This window comes from Macrobrachium rosenbergii, chromosome 5 (assembly GCF_040412425.1).
Source record: "Macrobrachium rosenbergii isolate ZJJX-2024 chromosome 5, ASM4041242v1, whole genome shotgun sequence".
In the NCBI taxonomy this organism is placed as follows: Eukaryota; Metazoa; Arthropoda; class Malacostraca; order Decapoda; family Palaemonidae; genus Macrobrachium; species Macrobrachium rosenbergii.
The window spans coordinates 51,921,946-51,943,993 of NC_089745.1; the positions used below are offsets into that span (position 1 = coordinate 51,921,946).

Consider the following 22,048-nt stretch of genomic DNA (forward strand, 5'->3'; position numbering starts at 1 on the left):
AAGGAAACTAGTAACTTAATTTAAACTTTATTAATATAAAATGAAAGCAATTTCCTTAAGAGCAAAATATCAAGAAAAAAAACTACGTTAAACCTGAAACTTTCTTCTGATCCAGAGTCATCTATTGGAGAGCGGTTGAACACAGCCATTTAGTAATTTAAACATAAATTGTTGGCTAGGACTTTGTTACAAAGCACTTGGCGAATTCTTCGAAGCTTTTATGTCGCGCAGTGCAGGTGGAGAGGTACAATTTACGACGGATGAGTTAAATAGAAGCATGAAGTTTTATATTTTTTCCTCTCGCTGCACTTAATTCTTTATGAATGATATTAACTCATTTTAGTGAAAATAACAGTAACCATAATAATAAAACTGCATATTAATTTTGCAGATAACTTCACATTGCCCTCAACAAAGTGCAATTAATAAATTTAATCATAAAAAAGTTTATGCAACTCAACAGCACCTTACCACTTAGTTCTCCAGCTATGAAAGCGATTTGAAGCATTGCATACTACCGTGTGCTCTTTAGAATTGATAAATTGTTTTATGAAAAGGCAATACTGAGCAATGTAGGAAAGTACAGCTTTGCTGTTTATCTCCCTAACAATCAGCACTGACTTTGGATTAGTGGAGAGCTTAAAGAAAATGTAAATTTTGACCATAAGTTATGAATGATGCTTTAAGAAGCGTATTTGAAGGAAATTTTGGCTTAAAGCCAGGAAAATTAAGTTTTGCATAGGTCCATTATTAAAACTTTCTCCCCGTTGTGAGGGGGGGGGGATGTTAGTGCCTCAGTGCACCTCAAGCGGTGCACTGCAGGCATTATTTAAGGCTCTTTGCAGCTTCCCTCCGCACCTAGCTGCAGCCCCTTTCATCCCTTTTAATATACCTCTGTTCTTATTCTCTTTCTTCTAACTTTCTTTCCACCCTCTCCTAACAATTGTTTCATAGTGCAACTGCGAGGTTTTCCTCCTGTTACACCTTTAAAACCATTTTACTCTCAATTTCCCTTTCATTGCTGACTGACCTCACAAGTCCCAGCGCTTAGCCTTTGGTCTAAATTTTATATTCCATTCCATGCCATTATATAAAGCTAAACTGCTTGCTTTAGAAGAGTATCAGATTTCGTCTTGCCTCCTCTCGATTATGGAAGATTCTTTTTAGTTCACGTACAAAATCGGCGGTGCTTAGGGAGCAGTTATACTTCAGTGCTATTAGGGTTACTAACAATTCTGTTTGTTATTAACAATTCCACTTTTCTGGCCGTCAGATCCTGTAGAAACATACGTTCAATGGTCAGCCGAGTCCTTTTTATCCATATACTATTTTTTTTTTTTTTTTTTTTTTTAAGATTTCATGGATACGGAATTAATGATGAGCAAGTATTTTGGGTCAGTCCGGGTTTTTTAAACAGTAACGAAGGTGTATACAAAGGATGGATAATCATTGAGTCGAATTATCATATGCATATACATTTATTGTCAGTGCAATTTGAAATCAGAGAAACCTAACAGTGACTCGTATTTGAATCGATATGTCCGCGGATTCGAGACCCCATCTTAGAAAGAGCTAAGACGTACGCAAGATTGATTAGCTTTAAAAGAGGATTTTCTTCGCCTCTGTCACTAAATTAAATTGATATTATTTTAATAAACCGTATTGGAGCTAACCTAGATAAGTAGACAACGTGAATAAAACTCTGGAGCGTGATTTGTAGGTAAGTGTTACGGAGTCCTGATGCACGAAGAGCAGATCTCAGTCTTTCTTAAGCTTGTGTAATATGAGTTCGATTATGATGGCGAATATTCCTAGAGTCACCCCTGAAAGATATAAAGACCATGAATAAAAATGTTACATACATGATGTATAGATGTGTGTGTGCATGTATGCATGTAAATAATTTATATACTCTCATACACATATCTGTCTTTACCTCGCACCCTCTTGATTATATTTTAATGAAAATAAGTCTGTTGCTAGAAAAACAGTGACGGCTTAGCTCGACTACTTCAAGAGAATTCTTTTGAGGTATAGGTTTTCTTAAGGGTAACTTATTTGACTTCCGAATGTACATAAACATACAATGAAAATCTGCAGAATTTTGTGATGAATATTTCGGTTTCACATGCTATGCTTTCTCTCCTACGTATGCTGAATAATGTATCCATTGAGATGGAAATTCGTGACATAGGTTACCTCCGACGACGAGCAAGAAAATGCCAGTCAGGTCATCCATAGAGAGGACGAGAGATTTGGTGCCGCCTTCCTTGCCAGGTCTGACCATGCAGTGGGTGGCATTCGGGATGGACATCCCACGGTAACGATTGATCAGGCCGCCTTCTTTCATCATTGTTATCCTGCAACGATTACAGGTCATTTTTGTCGTGATGTCAGCTTATAATATTGTTAATTTTATATTACGAAATTGAAACTGTCAACCCAAGCATTGGGGCACTTTCAAACATTCAGCGCTCAAGTCAGTGAGAAGGAATTGGGTTGGTTGGACAGCAAGATAAAGAAGAAGCAGCCTACAAAGGCCTAAAGTTGGAACTGGGAGAAACCCCCACAGATGTACTAAGAAGTAACAGTTAGAGAGGTTGGACACCAAAACTGTGATGGAAGCGGGAATGGAGGTAAAGTACAAGGATAAAAAGTGTGTCCAGCTGGGGGCTGGACAATAAACACCCTGCAGTGCACCACATGAGGTGCACTGACAGAAAATACTAAAGTTCTTGGCGAAGAGTTGTTTTTGTCATCTCGCAATATTGGCAAATATTTTTCCGATATTAAGGAGATGGAAATGAACAGCAAGAACAGGTGATAAACAGCAAATAGGCTACTGCTGGTGACAGACTCACAGTTTGTCGAAAAGCGGTATGATGGGGCTATGCTTGGGAAAGGCGAAGGCGAAGTTTGTGTACCAGATGGTTTGTTTGGCTATGTAATAGTTACATTCCCCAAGTGCGCTGAAGTCATCACTTATTATCTGACGAAGGGGAAAAAATTGTGTTGAAGAAAATTTGTTAGTAGTCAAAATATATGCCAAGATATGCACTAGACTTAAGCATGATCACATTTTAAATCCAAAAATCTGCTGTCAAGAAAAGTTAACAGATGGTTATGCTCTCTCTCTCTCTCTCTCTCTCTCTCTCTCTCTCTCTCTCTCTCTCTCTCTCTCTCTCTCTCTCTCTCTAAATAAATAAATAAATAAATAAATAAATAAATAAATAAAAATAAATAAATAAATAAGCAATATATCCATACAAACTTTTTTCATGGAGTAGAAGTCACAGAGAACAGCAAATTTCTCCTTTTTTATGCGTTCCCTCACATCCCAGCTGGCAACAACGAGGAATGCGCCATCATTGATTTTCTTATGTACACCTGACTTCGAATCCTGTGAAGTAGTAGAGGAAAACACTGAAACAAATAAAGATTCACATATCTGATATGAACAGTGTCTGACTAATACAATGTCTGAAGACCAGAGGCCGCTAAATATAACTTGTTTTATTGATGTAAAGGATCATATTTTTCATTTGAACTTCAGATATCATGGACGGAGCTCATTATCTGATAATCCGTCGATTATCCGGGTAAATAGAGCCAAGGGCCTGTCGGATAATGGCAAAATCCGGATAATGGCGAGTTAAAAAATCTAGGGTTGTTCATGGGCAACTCCGTACACTTCCCCACCTAACCTTGTCAATACCAAATAACTGTAAACACTCAGTATGCTTATAAACAACAACCATCACACTTTAAACTGAAAACTTAATGCTAAAGGCAATTATCTACCTTTTTTCTCCATATTGGTAACGAAATATGCTGCATAAATACACTTTGAAAAATGCAACTGCTTTTTCTCTATCTCATGAATGGCACACTTCAGTAGGCAAGAAGCCTACCTGTGTCTACCCACAGCCTACCATGGTTTTATGACCATTAATGTATTTTTATACAGCAACTCCTTATCAGTTGTTACCATATTGTGCTACCATACATGAGATACAAAATGTGTGTGAACTATTGACCTAGGCTAGTGTAGGTGTTACCGTTATAGTATCTATTTGCATAAGTCAAACAGGCTATTACAGCTGTGTTTAAGATAAAGGTAATGATGATGAAACTGTTATTTCACTTACAGAATCCATTCATACTGTATTGTTATTTTGTTATATTATCATCGTAATATGTATAAAAAAAACGATCACCCATCCATTGGTAATGTTAAAGTTTTCAGAATCAGCTGATAGAGCCTACTAGCAAAAGAATTAGGAGAATATTTTTTTAGTTTCTAAAGAAATGAATGTACTAATGGAATTATTTTTATTTTTGTACATGAATGTAAAATAGGTGTACAAAAGTAAACTAACATACTGTATGATAAAGTAAAAGCCCTCAAAATTGCAAAACAGTAGTTTCCTGATTCATTTGTTTACTTCATACTTGATGTTGTTTATGTCAGTTCTTTGGTAAGTGGTTGTTAATTATAAGAGATAATTATGAATTGTTACATAAATGAATTGTTACATAAGCCATAAGTTTGGTAATGTTGTTAGAAAGCCTAGCCGAGAATGAAATTTGTTTGGTTTGTAATACAGTGTTTTTCATTACATTTCAACACCTTGAGTTTACAACTTTGGTACATACGGCATCTCTCGATAGTGACTGTTCAAAGCAAATTCATTTTCAGAACACTACTAAAAAGTTACTGGAGATAATGAGTGTGTGCATACGTGCGTGCCCTACATATAAATTATAAATAAAACAGTGAATGAAGGAGGGTGTGTGTTACTGTATTAGGTTTCAATATGAAACATATCTCAGTTGTTCTTTTCTCTCTCTCTCTCTCTCTCTCTCTCTCTCTCTCTCTCTCTCTCTCTCTCTCTCTCTCTCTCTCTCTCTCCGGTATCTCAGTGCTTTACATATCCTTCAGTGAAATATGAATTACTGTATATTAAACATAAAAACATAAAGCTAAACAAACTCCAGGAAGTTCAAGATGCTATCGAATGAGTGCATGCATACCTACATACAAGTTGCCATTTTTTTGCTTTGCATGATTTACTGTACTGTATTTCATTACAAGTTTAGTTGATTCTAAATAGGACTGTCACACATATCATAACAGTACACAAGAGAAAATTTTATCACTGTAGGCATCCCATCTCTAATCAATGTAAAAATATTCAAAATGTGAATTTCATATGTAGGCAAGACAAAACCAAACAGGTTGTAACAAGTTCACTGAAGCCATCGAATAAGTGTGTGCATATGTAGGCTATGTACCCTGTGCACATGATTGCATTTATTTTTTATTAAAAAAATTAAAAATGCAGTAGAAATATAAATGAGAAAATATACTGCGTCAATACTGCGTCATAAAATATAAATAAAAGGTAAAGGAGGGTGTGTGCATTACAGTACTTAGGCTTCAATGTAAACAAAGTTCCTCTTTGGGCGAGTCGGTTGAGTTGTGGGCTAGCACTCGCTAGGCCCGAGTTCGAGTCTCCGGCCGGTTGATGAAGAATTAGAGGAATTTGTTTCTGGTGATAGAAATTCATTTCTCGCTATATTGTGGTTCGGATTCACAATAAGCTGTAGGGCCTGTTGCTAAGTAACCAATTGTTTCCTAGCCACGTAAAATAAGTCTAATCCTTCGGGCCAGCCCTAGGAGAGCTGTTAATCAGCTCAGTGGTCTGGCAAAACTAAGGTATACTTAACTTTTCAATGTAAACAAGCCTCAGTTATTGTTCCCTCTCCCTCTCTCCACACTGCCCCTCCTCTCCCATGATGCCCAGCCATCCGACCCACCCTGCTACCTTTGAAACTTCTTGAGGCCTCCCCACCCCACAAAAACCCTTTCTCATTCGGTTTGAGTGTGAGCAATGTTACCAACAATTTTGTGAGGCCGAGCAGCATTGCCAACCATCGGAGGGTGGTTTTTCCTATTTTTGTTATTTATATGCATCATATATCTTTGGGGCCTTGGTCTGGGTGTGTTGGATAATGTCGAGTGTCACATAATGGCGATCTGGATAATTGAGGAATTACTATCTTTAAAATGAAATTTTGCCTCGTCAGTAATCAAATTGAAATCAGATATTTAGATTTTTGGTTTATGATTCCTTGATTATGAAAGAGATACTCATGAAAAGAAACTCAGTTTGTTTAGAAACTGAATGCAGTTGAACTTGTGGTTATGTCACAATTAATGACACAGACTGACTATAACTTGAAAAAAGTAGATTGACTATCACCTGATTTTCCAGAACCTATCCATACCTTACAACTTTACTGAAAAGGAAATTTAGAATTCATTACGTAAGATAGTTTTGAATGAGGAACGTAAAAGCAATGAAAAAACGTACACCGAACATCTGATGTAGGGAGGTTCCATATTCGTTAGCCCAAGGGATTTTGCCATAGTCGACCAGATCCTGAAGTGAATCAACAGGGATTTCCACCTTAGGCACAGCGAGGAGAGACGTCAAAATGCCTTGATAAGCAGAACTCAAAATCACAGCCACCAGCATCCATGTTCCCAGAAATATTTTCCCTGTCAACACCATTGGAGGGACATCCACAGCTAGGAAGTAAACAAGGATCGTGTCGACAGTTAACTTTATTAGTTAATTCAGTTTCTGTTCCTCTTTTAGCCAGTTGTTTATTATCTCATGAAACGAACCCATTTATATGTTCATTAATTTTCCTCTCGTGTAATTTCCTGAGGTAGCCTTTTAAAATGAGGAAACATAAAGTGATTTGTATATAATAGTTTTCACGTCTGCTTTAAAACTAGTGAAATCAAAAAGTGAAGAAATTAAGCACTGCATTAAATCAATCCCCTCAGTAAAACAAACTTTAAATCAAAGTGTAAGCCAATTTATTGATCATCTCTATTTCACAGGCAAAAATTAGCCTGCTTGTAAATTAAACGATTTTGGAACTGAATTTTCATACCAGAACCAGGCAGAGAAATAATTTAGATGAATCTGCTTGGTGACTATAGTAAGGCTGTTTGAAATCATCCTGCAATTAAGGCAAAACTGTTGCTACAAATATGTCTTTACTGAACCTCATAGAATTTCCATGCGTGTATTTCTTCAAAGAATATTAACATCACAAATTATGAATCTAGTTATTGTATCATTTGTACAAAATGGTGATGTTAACATTATGAGGAATTATTGGCATTTCAATTTAGATCTCATCAAGATGTAGGCTGCATTTTCAAGCTAGTTGGAAAGTATTCTGTCTAATTCATTCTCATCAGTAACCCTTATGAACTTGGGAGAATGTAAGTTCTACGTTTTTGCCAAAGGCAGTTTAAGAAATAAGTTCATGCATAGATGATTATACCTGTAATTTGAATGAGAAGTTCTGCTGGTGCAGTTCCAGAGAAACTGTTCGATCTTTATTACTTAAAATGGTTGCAAGGTGAGCAGCGATAAGACTGTATTGTGAATGTACATACACCTTGAAAAAATAAGGTTACTTTTCGGAACATACGTTCAGCAAGAAGTAACTGGATGAGCCAGACTGCCTTGAACGTGGCCTGCCGCCCCCTTGCACGTCGGTGGCTTTGGCCCACACCGGACTGAGGCTTCAGACCCCAGCGTTGGACCAGGTAGTTGATGGCCAGGCCTATTGTCATGCTTGCTGCCAAAAATATCATTATACCCAACCATACCTGAAAAGATTTCACGAGAACAGAAGTAAAGTTTATGAGCATTATAATGTAAATGAACCTGAAAAGATTCCATAAAACAGAAATAATGTTAATGAGCATTTTGGTGTAATGGCCTGTCCACACTAGCGGGCATGCCCGACGCGCACGTCCAGCTGTTTATATCTTCTCTCGCTTCTGAAGCAGTGTTACGAGACAATCGCATCGTTCTGGCTTCATACTCTGTCGGTCAGTATAGAGGAAGGGTTTGTGGGAACAGTGTTTGCCCGTCGGGCAGTGCCCGCTAGTGTGGGCAGGGCTTAAGGATTACGAGAACACTTGACTGAAACTCAGGTGAATAGGCATTGTTGTTTTTTATGTCATCATTAACTTCGGCAGTTTTCATGCTCACAACGGTCAAGATAGTGCATCCTATTAGAGAGTAAAATAAGATTCAAAAATATTTTGAAGAGTCCAAAAATAAAAATTCCTTTCACCAGGGGTTTGAAGTTTTCAAACCCCTGGTTGATAAGTACTTTGGTTTTCAGTCATAGCTAAACTGTTTTGCTTGGAATTTAATTACTTTAAATGAAAATGTAGTCAAGAATCGCCGATAATTAGAGACTCTAAATATACTTTTTATAAATACGGAGATGAAAACTTTTGATCATCAGCAGATATCATTAATATATTCACAATGATTTTTATATTATTCATATATAATTATATACATATATATATATATATATATATATATATGCACACTGATTTTGGTGACCATCCCAGGATGGCATATGCTTTCATCACATAAACTGCCACTGACCCTTCCAGGGGTCGAGGATTTGGGGCTGGCAACCCCACCTCGCACTGTTGGCTTAGAAAACGAAAGGCTGGCACCTTTTGGAGATCAGTCCACCGAAGATAATATGCATAAATAGAAAATTGATTCTATTCCTTATTTTTACCTGGGAGTCGTCAGTAACCTTATGCTAAGTCATAATGCAGATCCATTTCTGCGGGACTTTGTGTCCTAGTGAAGTTAGGTTACCTGAAGTTTGTTTACGATGTATCTTTTTTAGGTGATCATAGTACTTAATGTATACTTAGTGCCAGGTAGACTGTTCAAGTTTAAAACCCATTTCATATTAATGATTCGAAACTAAATAAATTAGTCAGTCGCATACTCGATACGGATGTTAGTATTAGTGTGCTACTCAAAATACGGTAAATGTTGATAAAGAAAATATTTTGCTGAATTTTGATACGTGAAGTAAAAGTTTAGTTTTTGTTATTTCCGTCACACACGTTAGAAAGGTTGGTATGTGCAGAAACAATGTTTTTATCGTTAGCGTGCGATTATGGAAGATGTCTTCTAATATTATCCCGTACGATATTCACAGGAACTGTAAGCATTCAATGCTTTTGTCATTAGAATTCCATCTGTCGAAATTTCGACCTCGAAAAAGAGTAAAATAATAAAAATATTCTCTGAAAAGACGTCCTTAAGACCAAGTAAAGAAATCGTTTTTCAAATCCTTCAATGCCTTGAGAACTAAAGAATGCCTAAAACAGAGAAGTTAGTACATAGTCATGACTTTAAACAGATTTCATCTTATTAATCTAATATCTAATGTAGATAATAAGTACTATCTCTTCTAGAGAAACTGACGACGCTCCAGCTTAAACTCACAGCTAAACGTACAAAGAAAGGCCTATAAGCGTTTACTTCTCACCTGCCAAGCGAAAGGCTTAGCGAAGCCTGCGAGGTCCCGCTCCAGCGTGGGCCTTGGCAGAAAGATGCCACTTCCGTCCATGAACAGGGGCACGGAGTAGTCAACGAAGGGCAGCCTCACCCTCGTTATGCTGAACGGCCCGAGTGCCATGTCTACCTCCTGTGAAATCAAAAGAATAGCATTTGTTTTTCAAGAGGCGTAGCCTATTTGTGTCTTAAATTGTTTAACTTTTTTGTAAAGGATTTTAGGGATTTCAGAGTCCCTAGTAGATTCTTCATCTATATAGTGTCGTAAGGTATATATATATATATATATATATATATATATATATATATATATATATATATATATATATATATATATATATATATATGTATGTATATAAGCGAATCCCACAGGAAAATGACAGGCAGAAGTTCAGTACCAAGCGCTTTCACGCTTGTAATCCCATTAAAAGAATGATTCAGTTCTATTAATACCTGTCAGTCATAAGACTTTCCAAACACCTGTCAGTATCTTTTACATAGATATTTAGAAGGATAGATAAATAAAAAAGATAGATATAATGCCCAGACGATGCGTTAATAAACGTGAAAGCGCTTGGTACTGAACTTCTGCCTGTCATTTTCCTGTGGGATTCGCTTATACACTGAAGTCACGTGCATCTACTGTGATTTTTTAAGCATATATATATATATATATATATATATATATATATATATATATATATATATATATATATATATATATATATATATATATATATATATATATATATATATATATATATATATATATATATATATATATATTATATATATATAGGGTATATGTATATGTATATATATACTGTATACATATATAAATAATCTGTGTGTGTATATATGTACTGTATGTGTTTGTTTGAACGAGCGCACTTTAAAGTTACGATTTTTGTTCCGTGAAAGAATCTGATGAGCAGCACATTATTTGCATTGCTATCGATTTAGAAACAAAGGACCACCTGTCTAATAGCTCCAAGTCCAAAATCTTTGAGGATGATGTTACACCAGCCTGAGAAAGAATAACGAAACAATACCCACCTTTCTGTGGCAGAGCCCGACCATGCCCGTTGCAGAACCGTTGGAGAGAATGCGGCCCCATTCTCCGTCCGCAGCTTCCACGATGCTGTACCTTTACGGAAATACATTAGGCGTTTTGGTTATAAAGATGAAACATTTTTCTTTTGTAATAATAGTTATAATAGTGTTTTTCTCTGTAGTTTTTAGGAGCGCTAGAATGCGATATGTTTTACAGTGATTGAAAACATTCGGTTTTTTATTAAATATCTTTTTATAGGTTTATTTTCTTCTTCACTTAATAATATTCGGACGGTATGATTGCTGCAAATTAATCTTTAATCTTTAATGAAATATAATCCCATTAAAAGAATGATTCAGTTCCATTAATACCTGTCAAGCATCAGACTTTCCAAACACCTGTCAATATCTTTTATAAGGATATTTAGAAGGACAGATAAATAAATAAATAGATAGATATAGTTTTGTCACTTATCAGTCAATATTTAGCCACAGATGTCTCATAATATCGAATTCACTGTACCGAGGAAATAACTTACTCCCGAGGGAATTTCAGTTGACAAGTATATTTGGCCCGAATAGGACTCGAATCTGGGTATCAAGAGACATATAAATTGATATCTAGAATCGATATCAATCATCTCGAAGTTTGTAACACGTGGCTAATCAATTGAAATTATATGTATATATATATATATATATATATATATATATATATATATATATATATATATATATATATATATATATATATATATATATATATTTATATATATATATTGTATATATATACATAGTGTGCATCTGTGTTTGTGTATATATATATATATATATATATATATATATATATATATATATAAATATTATATATAATCTCTCTCTCTATAAATCTGATCTCTCTCTCTCTCTCTCTCTCTCTCTCTCTCTCTCTCTCTCTCTCTCTCTCTCTCCATTTTTAAAATAAATGGAAACTGACGTCGTTTTCTGTAGGACTTCCATTGCAAATGCCGAATAACGCTCAAAGTGTATGGGCACTTAAATCTACGAAAAATACATTTCATCACACTTCCCATTTTCGAAAATGGTTTCGATCACGATTGAAATAGGAACACAAAGCCTAACGTAAAAGTTCGGACTCGCACAATGTACATAACTGCATGTAAGTGTAATAACCACCCTGCCCTCTTAAGTTCTCGAATTCTTCACACTTTTTGGATCTGCTTATCACTGCAAACACTTGGATCCAAATGCAAGAAATGTGAAGTAATTCTGTTGCTTGGTAGCTGGATTCGAACCCGCATCCAGAGTAGCAGAACGAGGTCACATTGCCGACCTGACCACGAGAAGTCCACGGTAATATTCCTCTCGATTTCACGGATTCGTGGTTTCACAGTTCCGAGTCTGAAACTGAACCGAAATGTTTATGAAGATAATATACACATGTCCACTCACATCCAAGCACTTTATAAGAGAGACAAAAAACTGTTCAAATGTCTTACGTGAAGTTAAGCCTCTTGGCAAACAAGTCCATGAATTCTATGAGTATCCCAGAGTATCCTATGAGCTTCCCGTCCTCATCGTGATTCAGAAGGACGTAGGGAACCCAGATTCCTGCCGCCACCTTCAGATGTTTTCCAGCAAGCGCCATGCGAGACTTATGATTGACAGGTTCCCTCTGTCTAGACTGCACGTCGTGATCAGATTCCTGCTGGGAAATAGGAAATTATCATTCGATTTTACCAAGAAATTGCCAGTTTTATTTTTTAAAAGGTGGTATAGTGTGGTGGCTTCCATAATATATATATATATATATATATATATATATATATATATATACATATATATAGATGTGTGTGTGTACCTTCGTTTAGGATAAAATGTGCAAGTCATTCTGTACGAAATATATGCTAATGTAATAAAACTTAAAAAAAAGCTTGTCCCTGATAGGCAATAACTTATGACATTTAGTCTTCATGCTTGAATGAAGTGTTATCCCCTAGAAAGTCAACTCAAAAACCAAAAACGAAAATACAAACACTGATCTGTTACTCTGGTGTACAGAAGTCTTACCCTTGTCACTTTCCAGGGCCTTATGATCATTCTGAAGTTGCTAATGGCTCAGAGAGCATTCGCTCATCGGAAAACGACTTGTTTGCGCCTGATTAAGATATTTTCATTGCAACCAATAAGAAACGTTTCTTAAATCTTCGTCACCAGCGTCGTATTTTTTGTTTACTTTTTTCTGTTTACTGGCAGCTCATAACAAAAGCAGGTGTGAAGGCATCAAACTTGCTCCCATTCTCACGGCATTTTGGTCAATGGTGGTTTGACATTACGCACCTGTCGCAGCATTCATTAGGAAATCAGCTTGGAACCGAGAAATACTTTGATATGAAAATAAAAAACGATTTTCATCACGGTGGAAGTATGGTCAAGTGAGCGTTACTAATATACGACCACATAACCCTCCATACTGCGAAGTCAATTGATCTGAAGTGACAATGCATGGCTCAAGACTCATTCAGATCACATTATTTACTTTCGTGCGGAAGAACATCTTGAATTATAACTCAGTAAAATAAGTTATCCACTTGAAGTATTTTAAGATACTTTCTTGGAATCCATTATCTCAAAACCTTCACGACAATTATTCGTATAGTCTACTCAAGTAACGCTGTAATTTCTGAAAACCGAAGATGGCTAGACACTAATTATTCTCTTTCGATCCTTAGCAAGGAGAAATGTCAGCTCGAAGTGGGGTGGGGTGATACGTGTACCGGAATACCAACAAGAATTAAACAGTCGGCAGTTCCATAACAGACTGTTCCATGGCACAAAGCTCAGCCTTCAGTGAAGTTAGGATGGCAAACATTCATGTTTTAATCAGAATATATGACATGGCACTCATAGTCTTTATGAACGATGGGATTAGCAAGTCAATCAAAACTTTAGTAAATAGTGAGCATGTCACTAAGATCCGTCATCGAATGCTAAGTATTTTTACTGGCTTTACAATACGTTTCGTACTAAGAAATTTTAACAACTGATAATTTACAAGAGAAATATGAGTGACATTACATCCCTATAGTCATGGAAATTTCTTGGGTATTATCAATGCCCTGTTAAGATTTTCCACTAAGGCGGATTAAATCCCCATGCACTGAAAAGGCTCCCTTGTGATTGATTTTTAATAAATACTAAGTATCAATCAAGGTATTCCACAATTGTGCCAACAATGCGATGACAAGTTAATTGTTTATTTGATTTTAATATAATATTTGTGCTATTCCCTGCAGATGAATGGTTAATGACATTGACATTTTAATAAAAAAAAGCATTGAAAATTTAAAAGAAATATTACTAGGTATTTAACTTCATAGTTATTCTCCTCATGGCATTATATCAGCATCGAACGTTCTTATATACATTCTAAAAGGGTTCGCTTGCAGAAATCGTGAGTGAAGGTTGTAGATTTGATAAGGTCAACTGGGTTTCGAGAGAAGATCTGGGTAGGTTGTGACTGAATGGTCTTCTACTTGGAGAAGGTTGGAGGGCAGGCCCCAACTACTATAAAAGTGGATAGAAATTTAGGAGAGGTTTAATGCAAGCTCAGGGGTTAGTTTTGTGGTATCACTACTGCCACTAAATGAGTTCACCCTGTCACCACTTGTACAGCCAAGTCAAAGCCCCTATAAAATTTCATTCACGCCTCGACGCCGGGTACTATGGGTTTTATTACATACGATAGTAGGACTTTGAAGGGACTTATGATGATGAAATGGTTTGCCATATTCTAAAGAATACAATACTGATACATTTTTTATATGACAATAGTATGTTATATGTATCAAAGTTATGAATACAAATTTTCTCGTGAGGACAGCTTCCATTGCAATGGTTAGATTTCAACCTTTTGTGCACTTTCATTCATATATGTAATATATATATATATATATATATATATATATATATATATATATATATATATATATATATATATATATATATATATATATATATATATATATATATATATATATATATATATATTTATTTATTGCTTAAGTACTTGGTCATACGTTTTTCATTTTCCTATCTTTATGGTAAACCTGAAATTCTGAGTTCACGGGAAATTTATGTGATTTTTTTTCTCTCTCTCTCCCTGTATATACATATACACATATATACACACATGTATATATATGTGTGTGTATATATATATATATATATATATATATATATATATATATATATATATATATATATATATATATATATATATATATATATATATATATAATTTGTTTTAATTGTTTTTTGTTCTTTATGTACTTCGTAAGTGTATGATGTGACAAAAGCTTCCACACGGTTCAGTTTTAATTATAATTTGCGAACGAATACCTAATTCCGTAATAAAGTCAATGATTGTTTAATAGTTTAGGTCGACGATCTGCGCACCTCAAGGCTTACATTTTCTCTCTCTCTCTCTCTCTCTCTCTCTCTCTCTCTCTCTCTCTCTTCTCAGTCGTTTTCCATCAGCAATTGATATGTAAATGTAGGTATGATATGTTCAAGACATAATCAGATAGGAAATGTATGTTAATTTGATTTTTTCTGTAAGACTTGAGACCACTTCTGTTATAAGAGCATAAGTCTTTTATAAGACTGTAGACGTCTTTGTAGGATTGTCGTGGTGTAGAGCAGTTTGCAGTTGCACGCGTAATATGAAAATTCAAATGTATATGAAAATATCAAATACATATACAGTATATATGTATATATTTGGAGCATGTGGCTTCAGAAGAGCCACTCCTTGTTTCTAGTTATGCTTTCGGGAATGAGGCTGTTACACCCACGCCTGACCCAAAAATGTATAAGGGCTTATATGCTGACGGTGTCTAGGTTTTCATGGTAGTCGCCTATCCAATTTCTAACCAGACACAACGTTTTCCAACTTCTATTACCAGGCGACAAGTGAGATGTATATGCATATATATATGTATATATATGTGTGGGTGTGTGTGTGCGCGCGCTCCTTATGTCTTTATGACTATATTAGTATATATAGGTATTAATGGCTTCAAACTTCAGTTACAGGCTCAAGCGGAAGTATCAGTTGTTATTTTATACGGTAATACTGCAATGCTAAAACTAGGAGGCATTTTGTAATGACGTCCCTACAGAGAGCTAACATAATCCTTTAAACCTCCCTGTCGAGATGAATTTTTCTTATAATTGGCAGAACAGCAGGTGTTCGATGTTTATTAAAATTCAGCACACATCGCTGATTGGCTGATCTACACGAACACACGTACGTACATTCAGTCTCTTTCTCTCTCTCAGCCAAATTGATGATAACGTCATGTCATTCATCTTTCGTGTAACAAGAGAAAACGCTCCATTCCTGTGCTCTTGCCGGACTGTTTTCACTAATTGGCCTTGTTCTGTGATTTCCTCATACCATCTAGTAGAGCATCTGAATCTGCAATATTCAGCTGTATTCTGTGCTCTGAGAGATGATTCCGGGATACGATTCTAAACCTCAGTCCTAGATTTTAGATTAAGAATTCACATTGACGTTTATGGATTTACGAGCAAGAGAAACGTTTCAAGGCGCCAAAAGAAAAACGTGTGATTCTCTAGAAGGCAATACGTGTGATACTGAGGTTTAGAAGTGTAGAGGACTGATGTTGCGGAAAAATGGCAATCGCCTAATGCGGTCTGTAAAAACTTACATGTATACTAGAAAACAACTAGCGTTTAAATACCGTTTGCAAGAACGTTTCTGCTGTTTCTTTGTTCCTCTGCCTGAAAAACAATGCGTCTCCAGATCAAAGTAAGTTTCTATAAAGATTGTAAAAATTATTCGTAATATCTTATAAACTCGTGGCTGCAACCTATTCAAACCCAATATGTTTTGTCATTCATCGTGAAATCCCATAATACCAGCAATTCCATGCGTTCCAAAAATTATTATTGCATCTGAACATAACTCTCGCCATAAATTTCAAAAGACACAATCACCAGTCTTTCGTGCCTTCATTTATCTTTACATAACGGCTCTTCGTTGGATTCAGTATCTAAATCGTTATTGTCTCATTGATATAATCTGAAAATTGTAGTGTTCAGGTATTTTTATTCTCGTAGAGAGATCTTACCTCAGAATCCGAAGCCTAACGACCTTCGAAGCGGCGCTGCTATGTGCTAATTTGTTAATTTATATATTTTTCTAACTGATCTCTATATTTCCCATTACCATCTTTTGCTCCTTTCGAATGAGCACCATATTCTTTGGAAGCTTGAATTTCAAGACAATGGGCCCTGTGGACTAGTTCCATATGAATAGGGTTCATCTTCTGAATAATAAGTTAAGTATACCTAGTTTAACTAGACCTCGGAGTAATAATAATAATAATAATAATAATACTGACGTCACAGTGTCTTGCTGCCATATCATAAATTTGCGTCTTCCCCTCAGCGGCAGTAATTTCAGAATCGTCCACTAAATTTAATGGCACTAGTGAAAAGTACAGAGCGCCAAGTATAGTTTGAGATAACCCACACTCGTTGCATTGCCTTGCATCGCTCGTGCGTGACTAAATAGTTCGAGTCCAGGCCAAATCAGGTACCCTTTTACGTGAGTGGTTCTTGACAGCAAACTGAAGTCTGGAGGGAATCCGGCTATTGAGGTCGGCTGTTTTGTATATACAGTATATATATATATATATATATATATATATATATATATATATATATATATATATATATATATATATGTGTGTGTGTGTGTGTGTGTGTATCATATATATATATATATATATATATATATATATATATATATATATATATATATATATATATATATATATATATATATATATATATATATATATATATATATATATATATATATATATATATATATATATATATATATATTATATGTCGCACATTCTGGCCCTCAATACTGGAGTTCACTAGACTTGAGACAGAATATGCTTTCAGGCAAGAGAAGTAGCCTTTTTTTTTTTTTTTTTACATCATGCATTACAAAGGGACTTGCCGAAAAGTACAAGGGGTGATACCATTTGGCGCGTGGTAATATATATATATATATATATATATATATATATATATATATATATATATATATATATATATATATATATATATATATATATATACATATATCTGTGTATATATATGCATATATATATGTATATAAGCATTTTTGTTCCTCTATCAGAAATCTCGTTTCGTAATGAGAGTGGTATCAGGACCTCATCAGCACCTAATCCTGCCTTCGTTAGTGTTATTGGCATTGCTCATCGTGACCCTGTGGGAGATGTCCCTCCAGCGTGGACACCGTGAAAGCCCATCCTCCTCCAGAAACCGATATATGAAGGACCCCTTCCAGCTTGACAAACGGGCGCACAAAAGGTAAAAGTCACATTGACCTTCAAAAGTAAAAGATGAATTGACCTTTGTGGGTTTTTTTATTCAGTGACTTAAAGTACTTTCACAGAGATTGTCTTTTTTTCGGAATGAAATGGGGCGGTTTACATCTGCGTTTAGTGCTGTGTAACATTTCATGTAATTTGCATTACAGGCACTGTTAAGAAATGAGACGTAAATGAATAAAATTTAATGCTTTTTTGTTTATATATATATTTTATTTATGTATATATATATATATATATATATATATATATATATATATATATATATATATATATATATATATATATATATATATATATATATATATATATATATATATATATATGGGCGATGGAACCTGAAATAAAACGCCCTTCCGTATTCCTTTACGTTTTTTGTTTATATTGGTATGTTTTTCTCTTCGTGTATCTGTCTATCTATCCATCTCGCTATCTATACATACATATATGAGTATATATATGTATGTGTCATATATATACATACACATATATAATATATTCATATATATACATACATATATATATATATAATATATATATATATATATATATATATATATATATATATATATATATATATATATACTCAGGCAAATTAGGGCATCTAGAACGCCGGAGATTCAGGAGGAAAAGGATGGAAAACAACCATCGAAGCATCATAAATTTAATGGCCGAGTTTTCGAGACTTTAAGTCTCATCATCAGGGCTGTAAAATATACAAAATTTACAAATTAAAAACAGACTCAGTAAAATGACAATTACAAAGGTTAAAATTAACAAGACGCTTAAGAATTTATATTAAAAGAAGGTAAAAAGGTTAAATACAAAAAATTGATTAAAAAATAAAAAGCAATGAGAATTCAAAGACTAGTACCTATCTCTAGATATATTGAATATACATACGGAAAAATAAAACAAAGGTTACGGTCCTGACTGGTTTCGTCCACGGAAAAATTAAACAAAGGTTACGGTCCTTACTGGTTTCGTCCATGGAAAAAAAACAGGTTGACCTATGAAAAAAATACGTTGAGCCTTTTTGACAGAGAACGAGTGAGCTATTCATAAATCTTATTCTCGAGGAACACCTGACCCGGATTATTTCTTAATGGGAAATAACAGCTGTATCGTTTTGGTGTCGTTCGGTGCAGACTTAAGTACACCCCTTACAGTCTATACACTGTACATACGCCTTTCGAAATAGACAGATTAACTTTATACGATTTCCTGCTTATATACATAGTCCTGTCGAAACTTTCTTTCATAAAACGGGACTCTTAGATGTATTCGTGTTTTTACCTACAGTTAAGAAACAAATTACCTTTCATTACTTGATGCATTTCAGCCATACCGTTAATCACTTAGGTCGATTTTCTTAAAGAAAATAAAAGCCATCTATTAATGCAAGGTATTTTATCAATATATGAAACATTTAGAAATTTGTTCTTTTAGTTTTTGTGTTAAGCATAGATTTTAAACTATGGTCCATTCCTTCGTGCTTCTTATCGATAGAATTACATTAGTATTAAAGCAGTACTGGATGTAAGCTAAACATACATTCTGGAAAAAGCAAAATACAACTTATTTTATTGAATGCGAGTGAATCATATATATATATATATATATATATATATATATATATATATATATATATATATATATATATATATATATATATATATATATATATATATATATATATATATATATATATATATATATATATATATATGGTAGCTGACAGTGAAAGCGTAAAACTAAGGTATACTTAACTCAAGTGAAAGCGTAAGCCAAAGTACTGTACATATGAGAATAATTCCTCCCCTTTTCATACATATCAGTTTACTCTAGGATTTTTGCCTGTACATTGTCTGTTTCAAATCTTTAAAATCCCTATTACGAATTTCGATGCAAAAATAAAAAAGAAAATAAAAAGAAAAACGGAAAACAAAAAAATATAAAAAAGAAAAAAAAAAAGAAAAAATGGGTACCCAGTTCTAATGGAGTTCGCTAGAGTTATTGGCAAGACACGGGGTCAACTTATAAAGTGGTTTCTGAAGTGAAAAGTAATGATGTATAATTCCTCCCCTTTTCATACATATCAGTTTCCTCTAGGATTTTTGCCTGTACATTGTCTGTTTCAAATCTTTAAAATCCCTATTACGAATTTCAATGCATGTCGAAAAAAAAGTTTGATAGTCATGCAAACCAATCGTCCCTAATTTCAATTATGTTTATAAAACCCGCAATAATAATGCTAATTTTTTTAGATAGGTTATTTTATTCCAGATTTAAACATCCTTCAACAAGGAAAAGGCGTATTTTGACTGGACTAGGGTCGGCTTTCAATAATAATCATTCCTGGTGAATTTTGCCTCTTACGACCAAAGACAATGCTAGAGTAGGTGTCCCCATCGACACTATAATTTCTAATTAAATGTACGATGTAATTTTAGGACCAGGTGAATGTAATAATGACATTCATCTACAAATGTTTCTGTAGAAGGCGCAGATGTCCTAATTAATTATTTGTAGGTTTTAGAAGTCAGAGTTCCATATTTGAGTCTTATTCTTTAAACAGTCGTTTTCATGAGAAAACTCTTCAAGAATAAGTCTCAAATTTTGGTTTACCATTCCCTGGCTCCGATGCTCGGGGAAATTTAACATTTATTGTCCTAGTAACTTATCATATCTTGTATGGCTCATGAGCCTTCGACTGCCCCAACACCTACGATTGTCATAAGACTTACGATAGCTGCTGAACTTCTCTGTGTGCCAGCTCATTTATGGCTGTCATGCGTCACAGCATTTGTAAATATTGTAGTCTTACCATGACACGTGTGGCCAACACAAGACTTGATACTGTCATGGCCTTTTCGCCTGTGAGAGCGTTCAAGAGCAGCAAAATGTACTTGAGTGTCAGACCATATATGAATTTCATAGCATTTATGAGTAGCAGAGCACTGAAGAGACTTTCATCAGTGTTATTTACATTACAGGACGATTGATTATTCCAGAGATCAAACGTGCCCGTTTACAAACATTTCCTGAGGCTAGACGAGTCTGCATCCCTGTTTATACTCGTAGTCTTTCCACTCGGCATGTGTTCTTTTAAGATGATTTTATCACTTTCTTGACAGGAGAATGATCTACGTAATAACACCGACATATCCAAGGGTCAACCAGATACCCGAAATGACCAGATTGGCACAGACCCTGATGCTTGTTCCAGATGTCCATTGGATCGTAGCTGAGGACACTGTGGAGGAAAATGTTCAGCTTGTGGAGTACCTCATTTCTACTGGATTACCCTACACTTATCTTAAGAGTAAGCGGCTCTGGTTATCGTAAGAATACCTTTTTTTTTTTAAGAAATCTGCAGTTGGGTACTGAACTTGAATCAAATCCACTCATGTGTCAGTTACAACGTCTTTCTGCTTACTTGAGTTATCAGTCTTTTCTGAGACAAAAGATGCGTCTGTTGTCACAAGCATCGAATCGTTCAATACAGGAAACAGGTATTTTTCTTACACAATATAGCAGTCGAATATGCATTGAGCCAAGTAAGGTTCCTATTACTATCGATTTCATAGAGAGTGTTAATAACTTGAAAATTATAGTTATAGGATAATTTCCAGTTTTCCTTAGATGTGTCTAAAAAGGAGTGTAATTTTGAAATTGTAGACTTATCAATACAGTATAATTAATAACAATAGGAAATCGCGTTCTCTTGTACTGATTTTAATGATATTGTCATTAGATGGGTTGTATTGGATCATCCTCTGCGCAGATTCGGAAAGTACCGTGACAGAAGATATACCCCTTCGACGGCGCCTTTTTGTTCACAACGCGATCACTCTTTTCTACGATCATGTTCTGCTGATGTTTAAGCATGTTTGGTACCGTGGAGAGAATGGAGGGTGATCGATTGGTAAAATGAGTTTGAAATTCCTATATATTATGAGGGGAGGGGGAAGGAGAGGAATACCTAGAAAGCACTCAATAAGTGGCATGAGTAACGCACAATAAAGGAATGGACTTATATCCAGGAAGCGCTAGTATTGAGGCGGTTCGATGCGATGCTGATGAACCATCTGTGTAGAT

The 22,048-nt window shown here is 34.9% G+C and overlaps 2 protein-coding genes across 5 annotated transcripts in view; one reads left to right on the forward strand and one right to left on the reverse strand.

Annotated features, from left to right (window-relative positions):
• Nucleotides 1–1,459: 1,459 nt before the first annotated feature.
• The window catches only part of LOC136838777 (probable glutamate receptor), a 29,209-nt gene continuing 8,620 nt past the window's right edge, over nucleotides 1,460–22,048 (reverse strand). For 3 of the 4 annotated variants that reach the window (XM_067104296.1, XM_067104292.1, XM_067104293.1), the window contains exons 2-10: nucleotides 11,987–12,192; nucleotides 10,491–10,581; nucleotides 9,409–9,567; nucleotides 7,519–7,699; nucleotides 6,378–6,595; nucleotides 3,272–3,400; nucleotides 2,862–2,989; nucleotides 2,200–2,360; nucleotides 1,460–1,823 (exon numbers count right to left, since the gene is read on the reverse strand). In XM_067104296.1, coding sequence (XP_066960397.1) covers nucleotides 1,759–1,823; nucleotides 2,200–2,360; nucleotides 2,862–2,989; nucleotides 3,272–3,400; nucleotides 6,378–6,595; nucleotides 7,519–7,699; nucleotides 9,409–9,567; nucleotides 10,491–10,581; nucleotides 11,987–12,135 — 1,281 coding nt within the window. In that variant the 5' untranslated portion in view covers nucleotides 12,136–12,192 and the 3' untranslated portion in view covers nucleotides 1,460–1,758. Of the gene's footprint in view, nucleotides 1,824–2,199; nucleotides 2,361–2,861; nucleotides 2,990–3,271; nucleotides 3,401–6,377; nucleotides 6,596–7,518; nucleotides 7,700–9,408; nucleotides 9,568–10,490; nucleotides 10,582–11,986; nucleotides 12,196–22,048 lie in introns of all 4 variants that reach the window. The other variant, XM_067104295.1, reaches the window with a different exon arrangement.
• Nucleotides 15,852–22,048, forward strand: part of LOC136838778 (galactosylgalactosylxylosylprotein 3-beta-glucuronosyltransferase S-like) — a 10,456-nt gene continuing 4,259 nt past the window's right edge. Inside the window, exons 1-3 of the mRNA XM_067104297.1 lie at nucleotides 15,852–16,323; nucleotides 17,734–17,927; nucleotides 21,085–21,272. Of these exons, the coding sequence (XP_066960398.1) occupies nucleotides 16,306–16,323; nucleotides 17,734–17,927; nucleotides 21,085–21,272 (400 nt within the window). The 5' untranslated portion in view covers nucleotides 15,852–16,305. The remainder of the gene's footprint in view (nucleotides 16,324–17,733; nucleotides 17,928–21,084; nucleotides 21,273–22,048) is intronic.